The 18,082-nt window shown below is 42.4% G+C and overlaps 1 protein-coding gene across 2 annotated transcripts in view; it reads left to right on the plus strand.

Moving 5' to 3' along the window:
• The first annotated feature begins 965 nt into the window (after positions 1 to 965).
• Positions 966 to 18,082, plus strand: part of LOC115151042 (interleukin-17 receptor D-like) — a 49,639-nt gene continuing 32,522 nt past the window's right edge. The window contains exon 1 of one of the 2 annotated variants that reach the window (XM_029694965.1): positions 966 to 1,371. In XM_029694965.1, the coding sequence (XP_029550825.1) occupies positions 1,252 to 1,371 (120 nt within the window). In that variant the 5' untranslated portion in view covers positions 966 to 1,251. The remainder of the gene's footprint in view (positions 1,372 to 18,082) is intronic. The other variant, XM_029694964.1, reaches the window with a different exon arrangement.

Consider the following 18,082-nt stretch of genomic DNA (forward strand, 5'->3'; position numbering starts at 1 on the left):
ATAAAGTGCAAAGATGCATGATAAACAGAGTCCAGTCTCTGTAAGACGGAGGAGGTTGCATGCACATACAACAAGTCACCATAAACAATTACAGAGAGAAAAGTGGCCTGAATAAAGCTTCTTTCTAGCCATAAGCGGGAAGCAAGCCTTATTACAAAAAATTAAAATCCAATTTAATTTTAAGCTTTGTCACAAGATTATCCACATGAACTTCAAAGGACAACTTGTCATCCAACCAAATACCTAGGTATTTGTAGGTTGACACTTTTTCAACGGATAAGCCACCAGATGTGACAATGCTAACGTTCTCAATGTCCATTGAAACGCACAACGACTATACCACTTAGCTAAGAATGATGTGAATAAGTCAATAAACGTTGGTTAGTTAGTTACATAGCAGATAGTTAATATACTGCCTGGCAAGTTTGATGTATTAGTATCCAACTAATGTTAGGTAACTAGCTAACATACCTGTACATACTGCTGCAATGCTATGCGGTTCGTAAGGATAGTGTGGCTAACAAATTGTCAGCCAACATAACGTGTAACATAACTTATTTGAAAAGTCATGCCCACTTTCGGAAGAATTGCATTATGGGCCCTAAAAGTATGAAATAGTGTCCTCTGCATGTATACTTTGTATTTTGGCGAATTTAGTACAACATCCGGGAACTTTTGGCATACTAACTATATCCATACTATGACCAATAAGCATACTCAATTCACGTCACAAATAGTATGGTTAGTGCGGTGAGTATGAGATGAGTATGAGTATTCGAACACAGTTTATGTTGTTTTGTAATATGTAAATTATGTCAAATGTAGGCTACAGATACCGGTAGCCCTTATGGAAACTTGAAAATGTAAGGTTTTCAACCCATAGGAGTCAATTGTCAAATGTTCTCTGTATTTGCGTAAGTGAACAGCCTTGGGGTGCTTCAAGACATATTACAGGTTGAAAGGGGGGCGTATACCTGAGGAGCTTGTGAACAGGTGGTGACAATTTAGCAACTTTATTGGAGATTTCCAAGAAGAGGTCTGTGTGATTCCAGGGTGAAAGAACATGATATCACATATTTACGGTGGGCAGATAAAAAGTGACCAAATAGCCTACTAACTTTATGCAAACCAACTTCAAGAGCTGTAGGTAGGCTACTACAGGCCACAGCCCCACTACACCAGCATCACAGAGACAACATTCTGGGACGGATCGAGCTCCACAGTAGATAGTCTGCATGGACTAGAGAGGGTATGGCTGCGCGAGCGAGACTACTTAATCTAGCCACAATTGTATTCCTGTTTTCGAACTACTACTCCGCCTCACAGGCACCAGGCACCAAGAAAGGAAACTCGGAAAAATGCAACAATAAGGTAAAAAAAAATATCCGAGATTTCTGAAAAAGCTACAGATTAACGTCGTGTCATGAGTGCGCGTCAAATTCCAAATCTCGTAGCTTGCTGAGTCCTTCTCATGTTCAATTTCACATTTTGTTTAAACCTAGATGTGGAAATTATAGCTAAACATTTTGGCCGGAAGTTTTTTTAAACAAAAGAAGTGAACACTTCAAGAAGTCCAAGCTTTGGTTGAAAGATATGTATCTTCTACTTTACCTTTTCCGTCAGTGATCTTTTATTATAATAATAGACTATCCCAATAAACCCACGAAGGATTTACATACAACCATGTTACCAGTGGTGGGAAAAGTACCCAATTGTCCTACTTGAGTAAAAGTAAAGAACTTGTTTTTAATTTATGGATAGGCAGGGTATTTGTGTTTAGTGCGTCCTCCAGGTCAGAGGCGGTAGGGATGACCAAGGGATGTTCTCTTGATAAATGTGTGAATTGGACCATTTTCTTGTTCTGCTAAGCATTCAAAATGTAACGAGTACTTTTGGGTGTCAGGGAAAAGGGAGTAAAAAGTACGTTATTTTCTTTAGGAAATGTAGTGAAGTAAAAGTTAAATGGTAAAGTACAGATACTACTTAAGTAGTACTTTAAAGTGTTTTTACACAAGTACTTTACACCTACAAAAAGGTGGAATCTAGCCAGTAGTGGACAGTTTGTAGCCCAACTACAGTTGGAAATGGCTATTAGTTGTAAAAGGTGAAACTGTTGCAGGTGAGGTGTGTGTGTGTGTGTGTGTGTGTGTGTGTGTGTGTGTGTGTCAGATCCATTGTCTCCAAAAAGGTGTTGACCATAGTACAGTCCCATTTCACTGCCAATTGTCATTACAATGTTGTGACAGTAGACATGGCACAAGGGGTGGCATGAAGTATAGAGGGGGCATGAAGTATAATGATTAGAGAATAATCATTGTCATTATGCCTAATTCTGTGTAATAATAATGAAAAAAGTGCCAAGCAACATTCAAAGTTCTTGACATTTTCCGGATTGACTGACCTTCATGTCTTAAAGCAATGATGCACTGTCGTTTTCTCTTTGCTTATTTGAGCTGTTCTTGGTATTTTACCAAATAGGGCTATCTTCTGTATACCACCCCTACCTTGTCACAATACAACTGATTTGGCTCAAACGCATTTAGAAGGAAAGAAATTCCACAAATGAAATGTAACAAAAATGTATCATGTTTAAAAATGCTTGTTAGAACTGTTTCACCGATGGCACAAACCGTCATTCTGTAACGTCAGCCAAACTATGAAACATATTCGTTTGCAAGTGATCGACAGTTGAAGAATGGAACTTTTTCATAATGGATAAATCTGGGAATTGCATCCTTGGTTTCAGCGGAAGTCTGGAGGAAAAATGCAATCAACACATTTTATGTAACAGGCCATGTGTCCCAAATGGCACCCTATTCCCTATGTAGTACACAACTTTTGACACAGTGAAAGTGGTGCACTATAACGGGAATAAGGTTCCGTTTGGGACGCAGGCCAGGTGAAATCACCCCTTTGGTTTCCTTTTGTGCTTACAACCACAAAGTCCCGCCATACTACCTGGGACAACGAGAGTTGTTTGAAGAGGGTCCCTGTTTTACCTCTATGGACCGGTTAAAATGTTTAAAAACATTGCAGAGAACTCGACACGTAACGTTTCTCTGAACTAAATGTAATAAGGGAAATGCATTAGTCTATTTTGAAGAGTACACGGTCCACACACAATGTGTATTTTGTTGGCATAAAATAAATGTTCTGATTTGTAATTTGGAAGACTGCTGCCCAATTGTTTCAATGGTCTGCTGTACTTCCTTTTATGTGGACAGCCATGCGATCAGAGGCAACAATAACATTGATAGCAGCAATAGCACTAATCACAATACGACTCTGTTTTAGGTTCCTTGTTGTGAATAGACTCCAAAAGACAAAACCATAAAACAAGATGTCAATTTGTGTCTGATGTATGAGAAAAGACAGAATTGTGAATTCCTGGAGTGTAACCCTACATTAGTGTGTTTTGCACGCATTGTCAATGTCCTTATGATTCCTAGTCATGCCTTGATTTACAGTGTCAAAGGGATGGAAAGAAAAAGGACAATGTTTTACAATGTCTCCAGACGTACACAAACAGTGGCCTGGCCAAGTCTTTTATTGTGGTGGCCTTGGGATCTCTTACCAGCCCTGGCTTGACTGCACATGTGGGACACATGTTTCCTTCACTTTGTCTTTGTTAATCACAAACTCCAAAGAAAAAAACCCGCTCTTGTTCTCTCTTTTCTTATGTCTGTAACATCTGGCTGCAGATGAATGATGTCGGGGAGGGAGGTGCATTTGCTTCATGGGGTTGATGGTGTGTGGAGGGAGAGAGAGTTTGTAAGAGGGAGAGTGTGTGTTCATGCTGAAATTTGTTCTGTTTATTTTTTTTATTTAACCAGGTAGGCCAGTTGAGAACGCGTTCTCATTTACAACTGCGACCTGCCCAAGATAAAAGTAAAGCAGTGCGACACAAACGACAACACAGAGTTACACATGGAAACTGTGTGCTCCATGCTCGCACCTGTGTGTGTATTGTGGTAACAAGGTTTAGAGTTATTCCTCTCCAGCACCTTGAGGGAGCATTGAAAACCACCCAACCAGCTCGTATCCTTGGAGGCAGTTTTGTGTCTGTTCTGTGGGAAAGTTCCTGGTTGGCTAGCTCTGAATCGGGACAGAGCCATCGCCCCGGAGCTTTTCTCAATGAGGAGGCCTGAGCCTTTCAGATGCATGGCTGCCTGCCTTTGACTGGCAGGGAGGGAGGGAATCCTGCTGCTAGGGAAGAATGGCTGCTTGGCCCTGGTAAACGGGAGGTATGTTAAAAGTGAATTAAAAGTCCAGTGTGTCTGTCCACCCTACCAGGGTGCACTGCATTGTTGATGGGCTGCTCAGAAGCTAGCTTTATGAATGAACCCGTGCAAGAAATGAATAAATAATGAAATGGTCAGAGTTAGAAATAAGTTTTGCTTTTGTGTGGAATTGTTTATCTAATTAAATTTTGTAGAAACGTGTGCAGCCGCACACTTTCAATGACTGGCCGTGTCTGAATACCCATATTAGCGTATTAAATAGTATGCGAAAAAAGAATGTGAAATTTGGAAAATACTACTCTGAATGCGTCATCTAATGCGCGATTGCGTTGAGTCCCGCCATTCGTTCATTTTGGTACAGCGTGTAAATGTATATGATTATCAGCTGTAGTGAAACACGCAAGTCGGGAAAGACCAGTGACTTCTACTAGATCAAACGCCGAATTAGTATGCAGTTTAAGTGTGTAGTACGCTAGTATGGGTATTCAGACACAGCGACTGTATGAGTCTGACAGACTGAAGTCATTACCACCAATTATCCAATCATTCCTCTTTACCTCATCAGTGATCTGCTACCCGGGTCACTTCCTACTTCCTGCCAAAGGCTCAGAGCCCAGAATGAGATTATACAGTGGTCTCTTCAAAAGCTCCAGAGTCAGACATCTCTATGAAGTTACGATACAAGGTACTCTCCTGTGTTTCAATATGACCCGACTGACCAGTATTTTAATTATGACTACTGTGACACAAAGGCGCAGACCCCCAGAGTGAGATTACACAGTGGTCCCTTCAAATGCTAAAGAAACACAAGGTACACTCCGGTGTTCATTGTTAGTCCTCAGTAGTTATTTTATGACTACCACCATACAACGTGAGCAGCCACAGAGGTTAGGGTGCTCAATATAGTAGTTTTGTTACCTTGTGTTGCCGTAGGAAGTGTTACTGCACTTTATGTTGATTTGGTGGCTCAATATCCACAATTTTAGATAGTAAATATAATGTATGCATTTATTCAAGTGAGGGACCCCCCCCCCCTCAAAGACCGCTTAATGTGAGCTCTCACATTTTTCAACATGTTTTTTTTACAAAAAGATAGATTTGGAGTGAGAGAAACTTGGATTTTTCGGCAGGTACATATGCAAGATGCTACACTCCACAGCATGGCCTTTGCTCCAGATCAATTCCAAACCTACAACTTAATTTTGACCATAATTAACTGGAGAAATTACTGCTTCCAAGTTATTTAATTTTGCAAGCTATACGGAGGGTGCTCTAGTCAACAAACAGCAGAGACCTGAGGACACCATTCTAACCTTGAACTCAGCCAGATACAAATTCAATTAGCACTAAGGTGTGAAGTAAAAGGTATTTGGACCCAACAAGTGTGAGCCTTTGACGTGTCCTCTGAAGCCCCCTCCTACTGTTCAAAGACCATTCATTGGCATCTTCAACAAGAAATCTGCCTCCAGAAATAAAAGCTTCTCCCAAGTGGGTGTGACACCTACTCCCTTTGCCTGCTGCACTGCTGCTTGGATTCCACCTGGTGATCTGTTTACTGTCTGTCCTGGCCCGTCTCCCCATCTGGTACAGGTGCCCCCCACCACCCTCCCGCCTCTCTCCCGAGCTTTCACTGCCTCCAGCACACACGCACTGTTGGGGCAAGTGAGTCTGAACTTACGATGGCTAGCTCCAAGTCGTTTTATATATTGAATTTTTTTCTTGTGCATTTTGCTTTTTGCCTCATGACTCCTGCATACTTTGACTAGAAACTTTCTTTACCCAACCGTGGGACAGACTGTTTGTTCCCACACTCGGGATGCTGACTCACTATTGGTTAGACTTTTGGCCTCCACAGCCTATTCTATCCACCTCTCGCTGACTTTGTATTCATGTCACCTGATGAAATTGCTGTACAAAATGATCTTGTTTCCATCTGATGCACATTGATGTCATAAATCAACACTGCAGAGCTCGCCCTGTCCTATGCCATGCCTTGATTCTATTACTGTTGATATCTGGAAATGGTCCAGGGTGTACATGCACATCTACTGTTGCTAGCCCCAATTCTGACTTGTGCTCTATCTGCTTCACTGATTTCTGCTCTTGTAAAAGCCTGTGTTTTCTGCACGTTAACACTAGATGCTTATTACCTAAAATGGATCAATTGAAAGTGTGGGTTCACAGCTCCAATCCAGATGTTGGTCATTACTGAGATGTGGTTAAGAGTGTTTTGAATACTGATGTTAACCTTTCTGGTTATAACCTTTTTCGGCAAGACAGATCTTCCAAAGGTGGGTGAGTGGCAATCTTTACCAAGGATCACCTTCAGTGCTCGGTTGTCTCCACCAAGTCTGTCCCCAAACAATTTGATTTGCTGGTTTTAAGATTTAAACTTTCTAATAGCTCTTTGTTGACTGTTGCTGGGTGCTATCGTCCTCCATCAGCACTGGCCTGTACCCTACCTGCCCTAAGCTCTCTCCTGGTCCCTTACACTAAGTCTGAATTTGTCCTGCTAGGTGACCTAAACTGGGACATGCTTAAACCACTTTACCATGTCCTAAAGCAATGGGACTCCCTAAATCTTTCTGATTGTCACCAATCCCACAAGGTATGACTCCAACCACCCAGAAAAGGCTACTCAATGTTATCCTCACAAATAATCCTTATAGGTATCAGTCTGATGTTTTCTGTAATGACCTTAGTGATCACTGTTTTACAGCCTGTGTTCATAATGGCTTCTCAGCGAAACGACCTGTCCTGATTTGTCATGGACGCTTGCTAAAAAAACTTTAATGAGCAAGCCATCCTTAATGAACTGGCCTCTGTAAAATAGTATAGAATCAGCTTGATCCCCTCTGTCGAAGACGCTTGGACCTTCTTTTTTTTATATATTCAGTGGTGTTAACACGCCCCCATAAAGAAAATGAGAATTAAAAACAGGTTCAGCCCCTGGTTTGACCGTGATCTTGCAGTTACTCTACCTTAAGAATTGCATTTGGCGAAAGGCTTGGCACACGCATACTCGGGCTGACTGGCTCGCGTTCAGGCAAATGAGAAATAAGTGCACTCAGGCTATCCAGAACGCCAAAGTTAGTTACTTTAAGGAGCAGATCTCTCTCTCTGGGTCTAACCCCAAGAAGTTCTGGAAAACGGTTAAAGACCTGGAGAATAAACCCTCCTTCTCACAGCTGCCCATGTCCCTTAATATTGATGTTGTTGTTACTGACAAGAAGCACATGGCTGAGCTCTGTAATCACCACTTCATTAAGTCAGGATTCCTATTTAACTCAGCCATGCCTCCTTGCCCATTCAACATTTGCTCATCTCCCACCCCTTCTAATGCGACTATCCCCAATGCTTCTCCCTCTTCCCCCCCCCCCCTGCCCCGCTACAAAGTTTCTCCCTGCAGGCAGTCACTGAGTCCGAGGTGCTAAAGGAGCTCCTTATACCCCAAAAAACATCTGGGTCTGATGGTTTAGACCCTTTCTTCTTTAAGGTTGGTGCCCCTATCATCGCCAAGCCTATCTCCAACCTTTTTAACCTGTCTCTCATTCCTGGGGAGGTTCCCATTGCTTGGAAGGCAGCCACAGTTCATCCTTTTATTTAAAGGGGGAGATCAAGCTGATCCTAACTGTTATAGACCTATTTTAATTTCCCCTGTTTTATCAAAAGTGTTAGAAAAACTTGTCAATAATCAACTGACTGGCTTTCTTGATGTCTGTAGTATTCTCTCTGATATGCAATCGGGTTTCCACTCAGGTTATGGATGAGTCACTGCAACCTTAAATTGTCACCATTGCCCTTGATTCTAAGCAACATTTTGTTGCTGTTTTTATTGACTTGACCAAAGCGTTTGATACGGTAGACCATTCCATGCTGCGGGCTGGCTAAGGTGTATTGGTGTCTCTGAGGGGTCTTTGGCCTGGTTTGCTAACTACCTCTCAAAGAGTGCAGTGTATATAGTCAGAAAATCTGCTGTCTCAGCCACTGCCTGTCACCAAGGGAGTACCCCAAGGCTCAATCCTAGGCCCCACGCTCTTCTCAATTTACATCAACAGCATAGATCAAGCAGTAGGAAGCTCTCTCATCCATTTATATGCAGATGATAGTCTTATACTCAGCTGGCCCCTCCCTGGATTTTGTGATAAATGCTCTACAACAAAGCTTTCTTAGTGTCCAACAAGCTTTCTCTACCCTTAACCTTGTTCTGAACACCTCCAAAACAAAGGTCATGTGGTTTGGTAAGAAGAATGCCCCTCGTCCCACAGGTGTTAGTACTACCTCTGAGGGTTTAGAGCTTGAGGCAGTCACCTCATACAAGTATTTGGGAGTATGGCTAGACGGTGCACTGTCCTTCTCTCAGCACATATCAAAGCTGCAGGCTAAAGTTAAATGTAGACTTTGTTTCCTTGATTGTAATTGCTCCTCTTTCACCCCAGCTGCCAAACTAACCCTGATTCAGATGACCACGCTACCCATGATAGATTACGGAGACATAATTTATAGCTTGGCAGGTAAGGGTGCTCTTGAGCGGCTAGACGTTCTTTACCATTCGGCCATCAGATTTGCCTCAATGCTTCTTATAGGACACATCACTGCACTCTATTATACTCTGTAAACTGGTCATCTCTGTGTACCTGTCGCAAGATCCACTGGTTGATGCTTATTTATAAAACCCTCTTAGGCCTCCCTCCTATCTGATATCTACTGCAGCCCTCATCCTCCACATACAAAACCTGTTCTGCCAGTCACATTCTGTTAACGGTCCCCAAAGCACACACATCCCTGGGTCGCTCCTCTTTTCAGTTCACTGCAGCTACGACTGGAACGAGCTGCATCAAACATTACATCTGGCGAGTTTTATCTCAATCTCTTCATTCAAAGACTAAATCATGGACACTCTTACTGACAGTTGTGGCTGCTTTGTGTGATGTATTGTTGTCTCTACCTTTTTGACCTTTGTGCTGTTGACTGTGCCCAATAATGTTTGTACCATGTTTTGTGCTGCTACCATGCTGTGTTGTCATGTGTTGCTGCCTTGCTATGTTGTCTTAGGTATCTCTTTATGTAGTGTTGTGTGTTTGTGCCCTATATTTATGTTGTATTTATTTCTTTATTTTAATCCCAGGCCCCCGTCCCCGCAGGAGGCCTTTTGCATTTTGGTAGGCCGTCACTGTGAATAAGAATTTGTTCTTAGCTGACTTGCCTAGTTAAATTAAAAAATATATATATAAAATAAATATCGAGTCAGAGGAGAGGAGCGAGCCGCTTTCTTGTCATTATCCATCATTCTTACAGCATGAACCACAACACTCCAAATCCCACTGTCCCTCACCATGCAGACATTTTCTTGCTGTGTGTTTGTGTTGTAACGGTGTGTTTGGTAATGTCATTTTGCAGATTAGCTCTCTCTCTTTCAGCTAAACCTGGCTGGCCAGGACTAGAACAGACAGGAAGCCCTTCAGCTCTTTAGTACCTGGATCACTGGATCAGGCTTTGGATCATCACTCCGCAGTGTCCTGCTTTAGCAAAGCACACATTGAGAAACCACGTTGTTTATTTATAAGGCTCTCTTTCAGCCCACCATAGGGCTACAGTCTTCAAAAAGCTTGAGTCCAAGACTATTCTTTTCACAATGTCTTCACATATAAGGAAATGTTTTTTATTTTTAATTAAAACAATTAAATTGAATGTTTTATTGGTGTCTAAAGCTTCCCTTTATGGCTTTCTCCCTTTAAAAGGTCTGTCTGAACTTGCCACAGCTTCAAACTTTAATTGAATGTCAAATCCTAATTGACTAAACACAGTTATTGTGTCAACTTTGAGCGGCTGGGGGCAGGTCAGCCCTGCTCTGCCCATGTCTGCTGGGTAAGACATGGGGGGGGTCAGCTATTCTCTCCCCCTGTCTGCTGGGTGAAACAGAGGAGTCAGCCTTGCTCTGCCCTTGTTTGCTACATGGACCAGGGGGTCAGCCAATCTCTGCCCCTGTCCACTGTGAATACCAAGGGGTCAGCTTTGCCTCTGGCCCTGTCTGCTGTGAATACCAGGGAGTAAGCTCTGCCTCTCTGGCCCTGTTTGCTGGGCTATGTCCCAAATGGCATCCTATTTCCTATTTAGTGCACTATGCTCTGGCCCTGTCTGCTGGTCAGGATATGGGGTTAGCGACCATCCTCAACAGGCACGTGTGGTGTGACTGCTAAGGTCAACTGTGCAGAAGCTCCCTAAATCCATTTAACATGGAGAGGGGAGAGAAGAGACTGTGTGTGGTTTCAAAGCTGGAAAAGCCATCAGCTTAGCAGAGAAGCCTGACAAAGTCAAGCTTTCATGGAAGGATAGGACTGTGTCTGGTAAAGGCATGAGTGTTAAAACGCATGTGTTCACTTGCACTTGGCATCCCTCCTCCTGAGGGTAGTTGGGGCATTCTTCACTGCCACGGAGATTTGTCTCTCGCGGATACCAAGGAGGCCCACATATTTGTGTGTGTGTGTGTGTGTGTGTGATCATTCCTCTGTGTCTAAGCACCTGTTTTTGCCTTTGTGTGAGAAACTTGGCCCCTCCGCAGGTTAAAAACAGGCCCTCTGTTTACAAAAATTATCCAGTGAGTTCTTGCTCAGTAATGTCATAGCATATGGTAATGTTTCAGACCGAGGGTCAGGCATGCAGGCTGGAAACAAAATGCATCCAATTCCCTATATTTAGTGCACTACTTTTATCAGGGCCTATACGCCTCTAGTCAAAAGTAGTGCACTTTGTAGGGACACTGGCGTACCGGACAACGCCGCAGCCATTCATAAACCTTTTTAATTTCCGTATGTACTAGGAAGCTAAATATTTGTTTCTTGGGCTTCAAGAATGTAACTGATCAAAGTGCCTCAGGCCTTGAAAAATAAATAATTTAACTGATTGAATGTAAGGGGATATCGGTAAACAAATTCCTTGGTCAAGGCTACGACGAGGCCAGCGCAGTATGTGGAGCTCACTCATGTTCAAAAGCGCATATCAGACCGAGAGGCTGATGCTTCTTAGGTAGACCTTTTTAGTTTAGAAAGCGATCTCCTCGCAGAAGTGACAGTTACAAGGATGGTTAAAAACAGCTTGATTGCCATAGCAACATCAGAGAATCAGGGAAGAAGGGAGTGGTGTATGCAGAACTGCTGTATTTGAAGCATCTTTAATTGAGCCCCTCACATTTGAGGGCAACTCGAGGTAAGCAACCTGTATTCGAAATAAAGCTGTGATTTTTATAGTTGATCAGAAGCAAATTATAGTTTCATGCATGTTTCAATTGCGTACACTTCTTAATGATTGCTACCTGACCTTAGCTAGTTTACGTTAGCTACGTTAGCTTCTAAGTTGGCATGTTTACATTACCACCCGCTTTCCTCAGAACTTTGTTGCCTCCGCTTACTTCACTTCTGTGTAATAACCCACGGAACACTTATAAGCAAGGGAGTAGATTTATAAGCTTGGTTTCTGTATTACGTAGCACAGGTAGGCAGCTGCACAAAAACGGTGTAGGTTGGGGGTGTGACGTTCCAATACTCTAACAATGAATAATGGTGTTTCTCATATCAAAATGAATGACTGAGCACAGAATGCATCCCTATGCGTCCTACAAATAGAATATCAGAGTAAAGAGCGTGATGTCATATCAGAATGAGTGCTTCAACCACTGCCATAGAGGAGCACGGTGACTGTCATGCTTGCACCTTTTACATAACTGAAAACCGCAAGTTTCTAACCCAAACTACTCAAAAGTTACGCTCCATAATACCGGAGCTACCTTACCGCGAATTGGCGCAGATTTTACATTTTATAACCATGTCACCGGCCGTTTCAAACTACTCGCAGGCTGTGAGTTTTCAGTTTATCAAAAACGATCTTGTTTAGTCATGTTACCTGGCTAGCTAACATGGTACCTTGGCTATGCACAAATTTGGATGGTACAGGGAAAAATAGCCTACTCAATGAGATGCTTCAAAGTTAGGATGCATATGCCTAATGTATTCTAAGCTAAATCTGAATTAAAAAGAATCTCTTATGGTGTGAAATTCTGTTGGATGCCTAACTTTTTGAAGCTGTGTGTGTGTGTGTGTTTGCAGTTTAGTTTTTAGTTTTTTTTTTTCGTGCGAAACATGTATCAACTTTTTTTTGACCCTGAAGTTTGCATCCCTGTAGGGAATAGCACGTAGCGTGTAAAAAAAAAAAAAGTAAAAAAATAAAACATCTGTCCTCGGTTGCAGCACCCACTACTGAGTTCCAAACTGCCTCTGGAAACAACGTCAGCACAAGAACTGTTCGTTGGGAGCTTCGTGAAATGGGTTTTGATGGCCGAGCAGCTGCACACAAGCCTAAGATCATAATGCGCAATGCTAAGCGTCTGCTGGAGGGGTGTAAAACTCGCTGCCATTGGACACTGGCGCAGTGGAAACGTGTTCTCTGGAGTAATGAATCACGCTTCACCATCTGGCAGTCCAACAGACGAATCTGGGTTTGGCGGATGCCAAGAGAACGCTACCTGCCCGAATGCATAGGGTCAAGTTTGGTGGAGGAGGAATAATGGTCTGGGGCTGTTTTTCATGGTTCGGGTTAGGCCCCTTAGTTCCAGTGAAGGGAAATCTTAACGCTACAGCCTACAGTTACATTCTAGACGATTCTGTGCTTCCAACTTTGTGGCAACAGTTTGGGGAAGGCCCTTTCCTGTTTCAGCATGACAATGCCCCCGTGCACAAAGCGAGGTCCATACAGAAATGGTTTGTCGAGATCAGTGTGGCCTGCACAGAGTCCTGACCTCAACCACATCGAACACCTTTGGGATGAATTGGAATGCGAACTGACAGCCAGGCCTAATCGCCCAACATAGGTGCCCAACCTCACTAATGAATGGAAGGACATCCCAGCAATGTTCTAACATCTAGTGGAAAGCCTTTGCAGAAGGCTGTTATAGCAGCAAAGGGGGGACCAACTCCATATTAATGCCCATGATTTTGGAATGAGATGTTTGACAAACAACTAAATGACCATGCATTTTTCTTCTATTGGAATATTAGTGCTAGGTTCCAACGAACAGACACTTGGGATATTACTACAACAAACTTATTTTTTATAAAAACAATTCCCCTTGGACATCTATGTATTGCAAAAAAAACATTAACATAGGTGCGGGGCAAACAGTGGTGGCGTTTTCCCCAAATGCAGATTCCATCTTTAAGACGACTTAACTTATTCAACCTCCTTATCCCGAATCCAGAGAGAATTCAGTCTGGATTTCATGTGATGCATACCCATTCATGTTCTTACCAGTCGAGGCTACATAGGGGAGGACGGCTCATAATATTAGCGGAGCAAATGGAATGGCTTCAAACACACAGAAACCATATATTTTGACGTATTTGATATCATTCCAGCCATTTCCACGAGCCCGTCCTCCCCAATTAAGGTGCCACCAACCTTTATGTGGTTCTTACATCGTGTGGATGAAATACCAAGTGGAGAATTTTTATTTATCATCTCTGCATATGAATGTGGCGGTTTAAGACGTCCATTACATTTTCATTAATGCTAGTCTGTCAGTGTGAAGAACGTATTGGGTTTTGACATGGGTCTACGGAGCGGTTTCTTGAACCAGACCCCTAGAGAGATGGAACTGGGCCTCCAGTGAAGCATACACCACTCCTGGAGCATACATCCATTCATGCACGTATACACACACATTTGCACACACAGCCGTGGGAAAAGGAGGGGAGTAAAGAACGAGTGATTAATTAGCGTTAAAAAAGCTTGATAAAGGACACAGGCAATTGTCCCAGGAAAAAAGGTTCGGAATGTGAAATGGGAGCCATATGTTGGGGTAATGAGAACCGCATGGTGGATAGGTACTGGAGAGCAGAGCAGAGCAGTGCAGGGAGGGAGAACTCTGATTAGTCCAGCCCTGCCCTGTTGGAGGACAGCCTGGGATGGGACTGGAGTTAGGGGAAGAACCACAGAGAACCATAGACCACTAGCGTTGGGATAGGGCTGAAATAAAACCGTATAGCCAGGGGAGGGTTAGGGGAAGGACTGAAACCAGCCCCTACATCTATGGTAGGGGCTGGGATAAGGATTGTATCGTTCATTTGTTTATTTAACTAAGCAAGTCGGTTAAGAACAAATTTCTTATTTACAATGACGGCCTACCAAAAGGCCTCCTACGGGGGCTGGGATTAAAATAAAAAATAATAGGACGAAACACACATCACAACATTTGTAGAGCGGGTCAGGGGTGGAATGATTTTATTAGAAATGGCTTTCAGTACCATAAGTATCTACAATTTGGATCTGTCGTTACCATTCAGCTGTCAAGCCATCAGAATCACATCTGCTGCAGTGAAGCTCTGATTAACTGTCTATAAGATGGATCCTTCAGGCCAACCATCTCTCAGGCATAATCTACTATGATTATTTATACTGCCTCACAGATAAATAAACACTGTTGAACCTTCCATTTAATCAAACAATCCAAGTGAAAGTAAGTAGATGTGGCTGCTGCATGTTTTCTCCGTTGTTTTGCTGTTCCTGGTGATTTGTTGGACAAACAGAGGCGTGGTATAGCGTTTTTGGGTTTGTTCGTTTTTCTTTGATCAGTTCAGCCTTGGACTTAGTCCCTCTGAACTGGCTAGCTAAGAACGTCATTATCTGAGCAGACCAATCAGGGCCTGGTTTCCCAAAAGCGTCTTAAGGCTACGTTCGTTAGAACCTTCGTAGGAGCATTGTGAGATTCTGAGTTTCCCAAAACCATTGTTACTAAAGTTGATCTTGAAATTGATCGTTATTTAACGACTGCCTCAGACCAGTGGTGGAAAAAGTATCCAATTGACCCGAAGCTAAACTCTGCCACTGAACAGTGATTGCCCAATCAGAGATTAGCAACCGTAACCAGTCACTTGGACCTCAGACACTTTTTGCAAAAAATCTTCATGGTGTCTATGGGCTGCAGGCAGAAATCCTTTCTCTGCTACAAGTGAACAGAACATTTTAAAACGGTGTGCTTGGGGCACATGTAAAGGCTGGTTTACAGTTCATCTATCAACATGTCTGTAGACAATTGTCATAGCTACATCATGAACAATCTACTGTCGTCCGACATCACTTGTCATTGTAGTTTAAAAAGTACAAAACGTCAGCCTCTGCATGACATCAGCAGCCCGGTGCTCCAGATAGAAAGTACACTATTTTAATACCAGTAAACTACGCCGTTTTAAAAAGGAATTCAGTAAATGTCAACCTAACAAGCCAGGCAACTAAAAAGCAATTTTCTAAGTGTTTTGGTTCGTTCCTAGCTAGCTGGATAGCCAGTTCAAATAAGGACAAGAGTATAGCTGACAATGTCTTCAGCTGCTTTTTTAAAATTCATTATTACAGGAAAATACACCCACAACATTATTTACAAGGTAATGGAGAGCTTACAGAAAATAGCTCCACAATGTGACTAAATAAAAGTAGAATGACCTATCTGAGAATTTTAGAACTCCTGCATCTTGTCACAAGAGGATTTGGTCTGGTTGCTGTGGCAGTCTGGTAACCATGACAACAGACCATGACAGGTGCAGAGACTTAGTGGCAATATGTAACTTTTTGGGCGACCTGACCAAATTCACATAGATCTATAACTCACATTTCTATCATTTTACGTGAAAGAAAGTCTAAGAAGCGGTAGGTATGTTCTGTGTGCTATTTCTATTCATCCCGTTCCTAAGTTTTGTTTTTGCGTCTTTTACTTTCGATTTTGTACACCAGCTTGAAACAGCTGAAACAACACTATTTTCGTTCATGGAAAATTATACTGAACAAAAATATAAACGTAACATGCAACAATTTAATAGAAGGAAATCAGTCAATTGAAATATATAAAACGGCTCTGGTGGACATTCCTGCAGTCAGCATGCCAATTGCACGCTTCCTCAACTTGAGACTTCTGTGGCGTTGTGACACAACTGCACATTTTTAAAGTGTCCTTTTATTGTCCCCAGCACAAGGTGCACCTGTGTAATTGTGCTGTTTAATCAGCTTCTAGATATGCCAAACCTGTCAGGTGGATGGTGAATCTTGGCAAAGGAGAAGTGCTCACTCACAGGGATGTAAACACATTTCTGCACAACATTTTGAGAGAGAAGCTTTTTGTGCATATGAAACATTTCTGGAATTTATTTCAGCTCATGAAACATGGGACCAACACTTTTACATGTTGCGTTTATTTTTGTTCAGTTTAGATTGCACAGAGTTAAAGATGGAGTAACCAAGCTCACTGCTACTGTAAAATCAAACTTATTACAACTACAAGTCTACCAACACACTGAAGCCTCTGATAATGTGATCCACATGACTCAGTTATATTTGCATCCACCCTCTACACAGGATCCATTTCTGACAGAGAAAAATTTATAAAGTGCAGTAACTCTGATGTTACAAAGTCTGCTTCAATGTGGCTACCTTAAGATAGGTGATGGGCTCATGGCAGACAAGGGGTTTCTCATTGAGAAAGGTGAGGAGGAAATTGGCCTGAGATTGAACATTCCTTCCAACCTACAAATGCCAGAACCAGATGTCAAGATGACAAAGAGCAAAGCATAGGGTGCACGTGGAAAGGACAATAGCCAAAATTAAGATGATTTTTTTATACAGTATATGGTAAGATTCCAGATTCGAAACATAAACCAGATATGATTTGCGGTTAGTACGCTGTCCAACTTCCAGCCACACATTCTTAAGAAGTAGGTTAGTCCTCACACACCCATGCAGACAGAAATCTGTATAGGTATTCTTCCTAACATACAGTTGAAGTCAGAAGTTTACATAAACTGAGTTTAAATGTATTTAGCTAAGGTGTTTCACAATTCCTGACATTTAATCCTAGTAAAAATTCCCTGTCTTAAGGCAGTTAGGATCACCACTTTATTTTAAGAATGTGAAATGCCAGAATAATAATTATTTCATCTTTTATTTCTTTCATCACATTCCCAGTGGGTCAGAAGTCTACATACACTCAATTGGTATTTGGTAGCCTTGCCTTTAAATTGTTTAACTTGGGTCAAATGTTTCAGGTAACCTTCCACAAGCTTCCCACAATAAGTTGGGTAAATTTTGGCCCATTCCTCCTCACAGAGCTGATGTAACTGAGTCAGGTTTGTAGGCCTCCTTGCTAGCACACGCTTTTTCAGTTCTGCCTACATATTTTCTATAGGATTGAGGTCAGGGCTTTGTGATGGCCACTCCAATACCTTGACTTTGTTGTCCTTCAGCTATTTCTCCACAACTTTGGAAGTATGCTTGGGGTCATTGTCCATTTGGAAGACCCATTTGCGACCAAGCTTTAACTTCCCGACTGATGTCTTGAGTTGTTGCTTCAATATATCCCAATAATTTTTCTATCTCATGATGCCATCTATTTTGTAAAGTGCACCAGTCCTTCCTGCAGCAAAGCACCCCCACAACATGATGCTGCCACCCCTGTGCTTCACGGTTGGGATGGTGTTCTTCGGCTTGCAAGCCTTCCCCTTTTTCCTCCAAACATAGTGATGGTCATTATGGCCAAACAGTTCTATTTTTGTTTCAACAGACCAGAGGACATTTCTCCAAAAAGTACGATCTTTGTCCCCATGTGCAGTTGCAAACTGTAGTCTGGCTTTTTTATGGCAGTTTTTGGAGCAGTGGCTTCTTCCTTGCTGAGCGGCCTTTCAGGTTATGTCGATTTATAGGACTCGTTTTACTGTGGATATAGATACTTTTGTACCCGTTTCCTCCTGCATCTTCACAAGGTACTTTGCTGTTGTTCTGGGATTGATTTGCACTTTTTGTGCCAAAGT

This window comes from Salmo trutta, chromosome 16 (genome assembly GCF_901001165.1).
Source record: "Salmo trutta chromosome 16, fSalTru1.1, whole genome shotgun sequence".
Lineage (NCBI taxonomy): Eukaryota > Metazoa > Chordata > Actinopteri > Salmoniformes > Salmonidae > Salmo > Salmo trutta.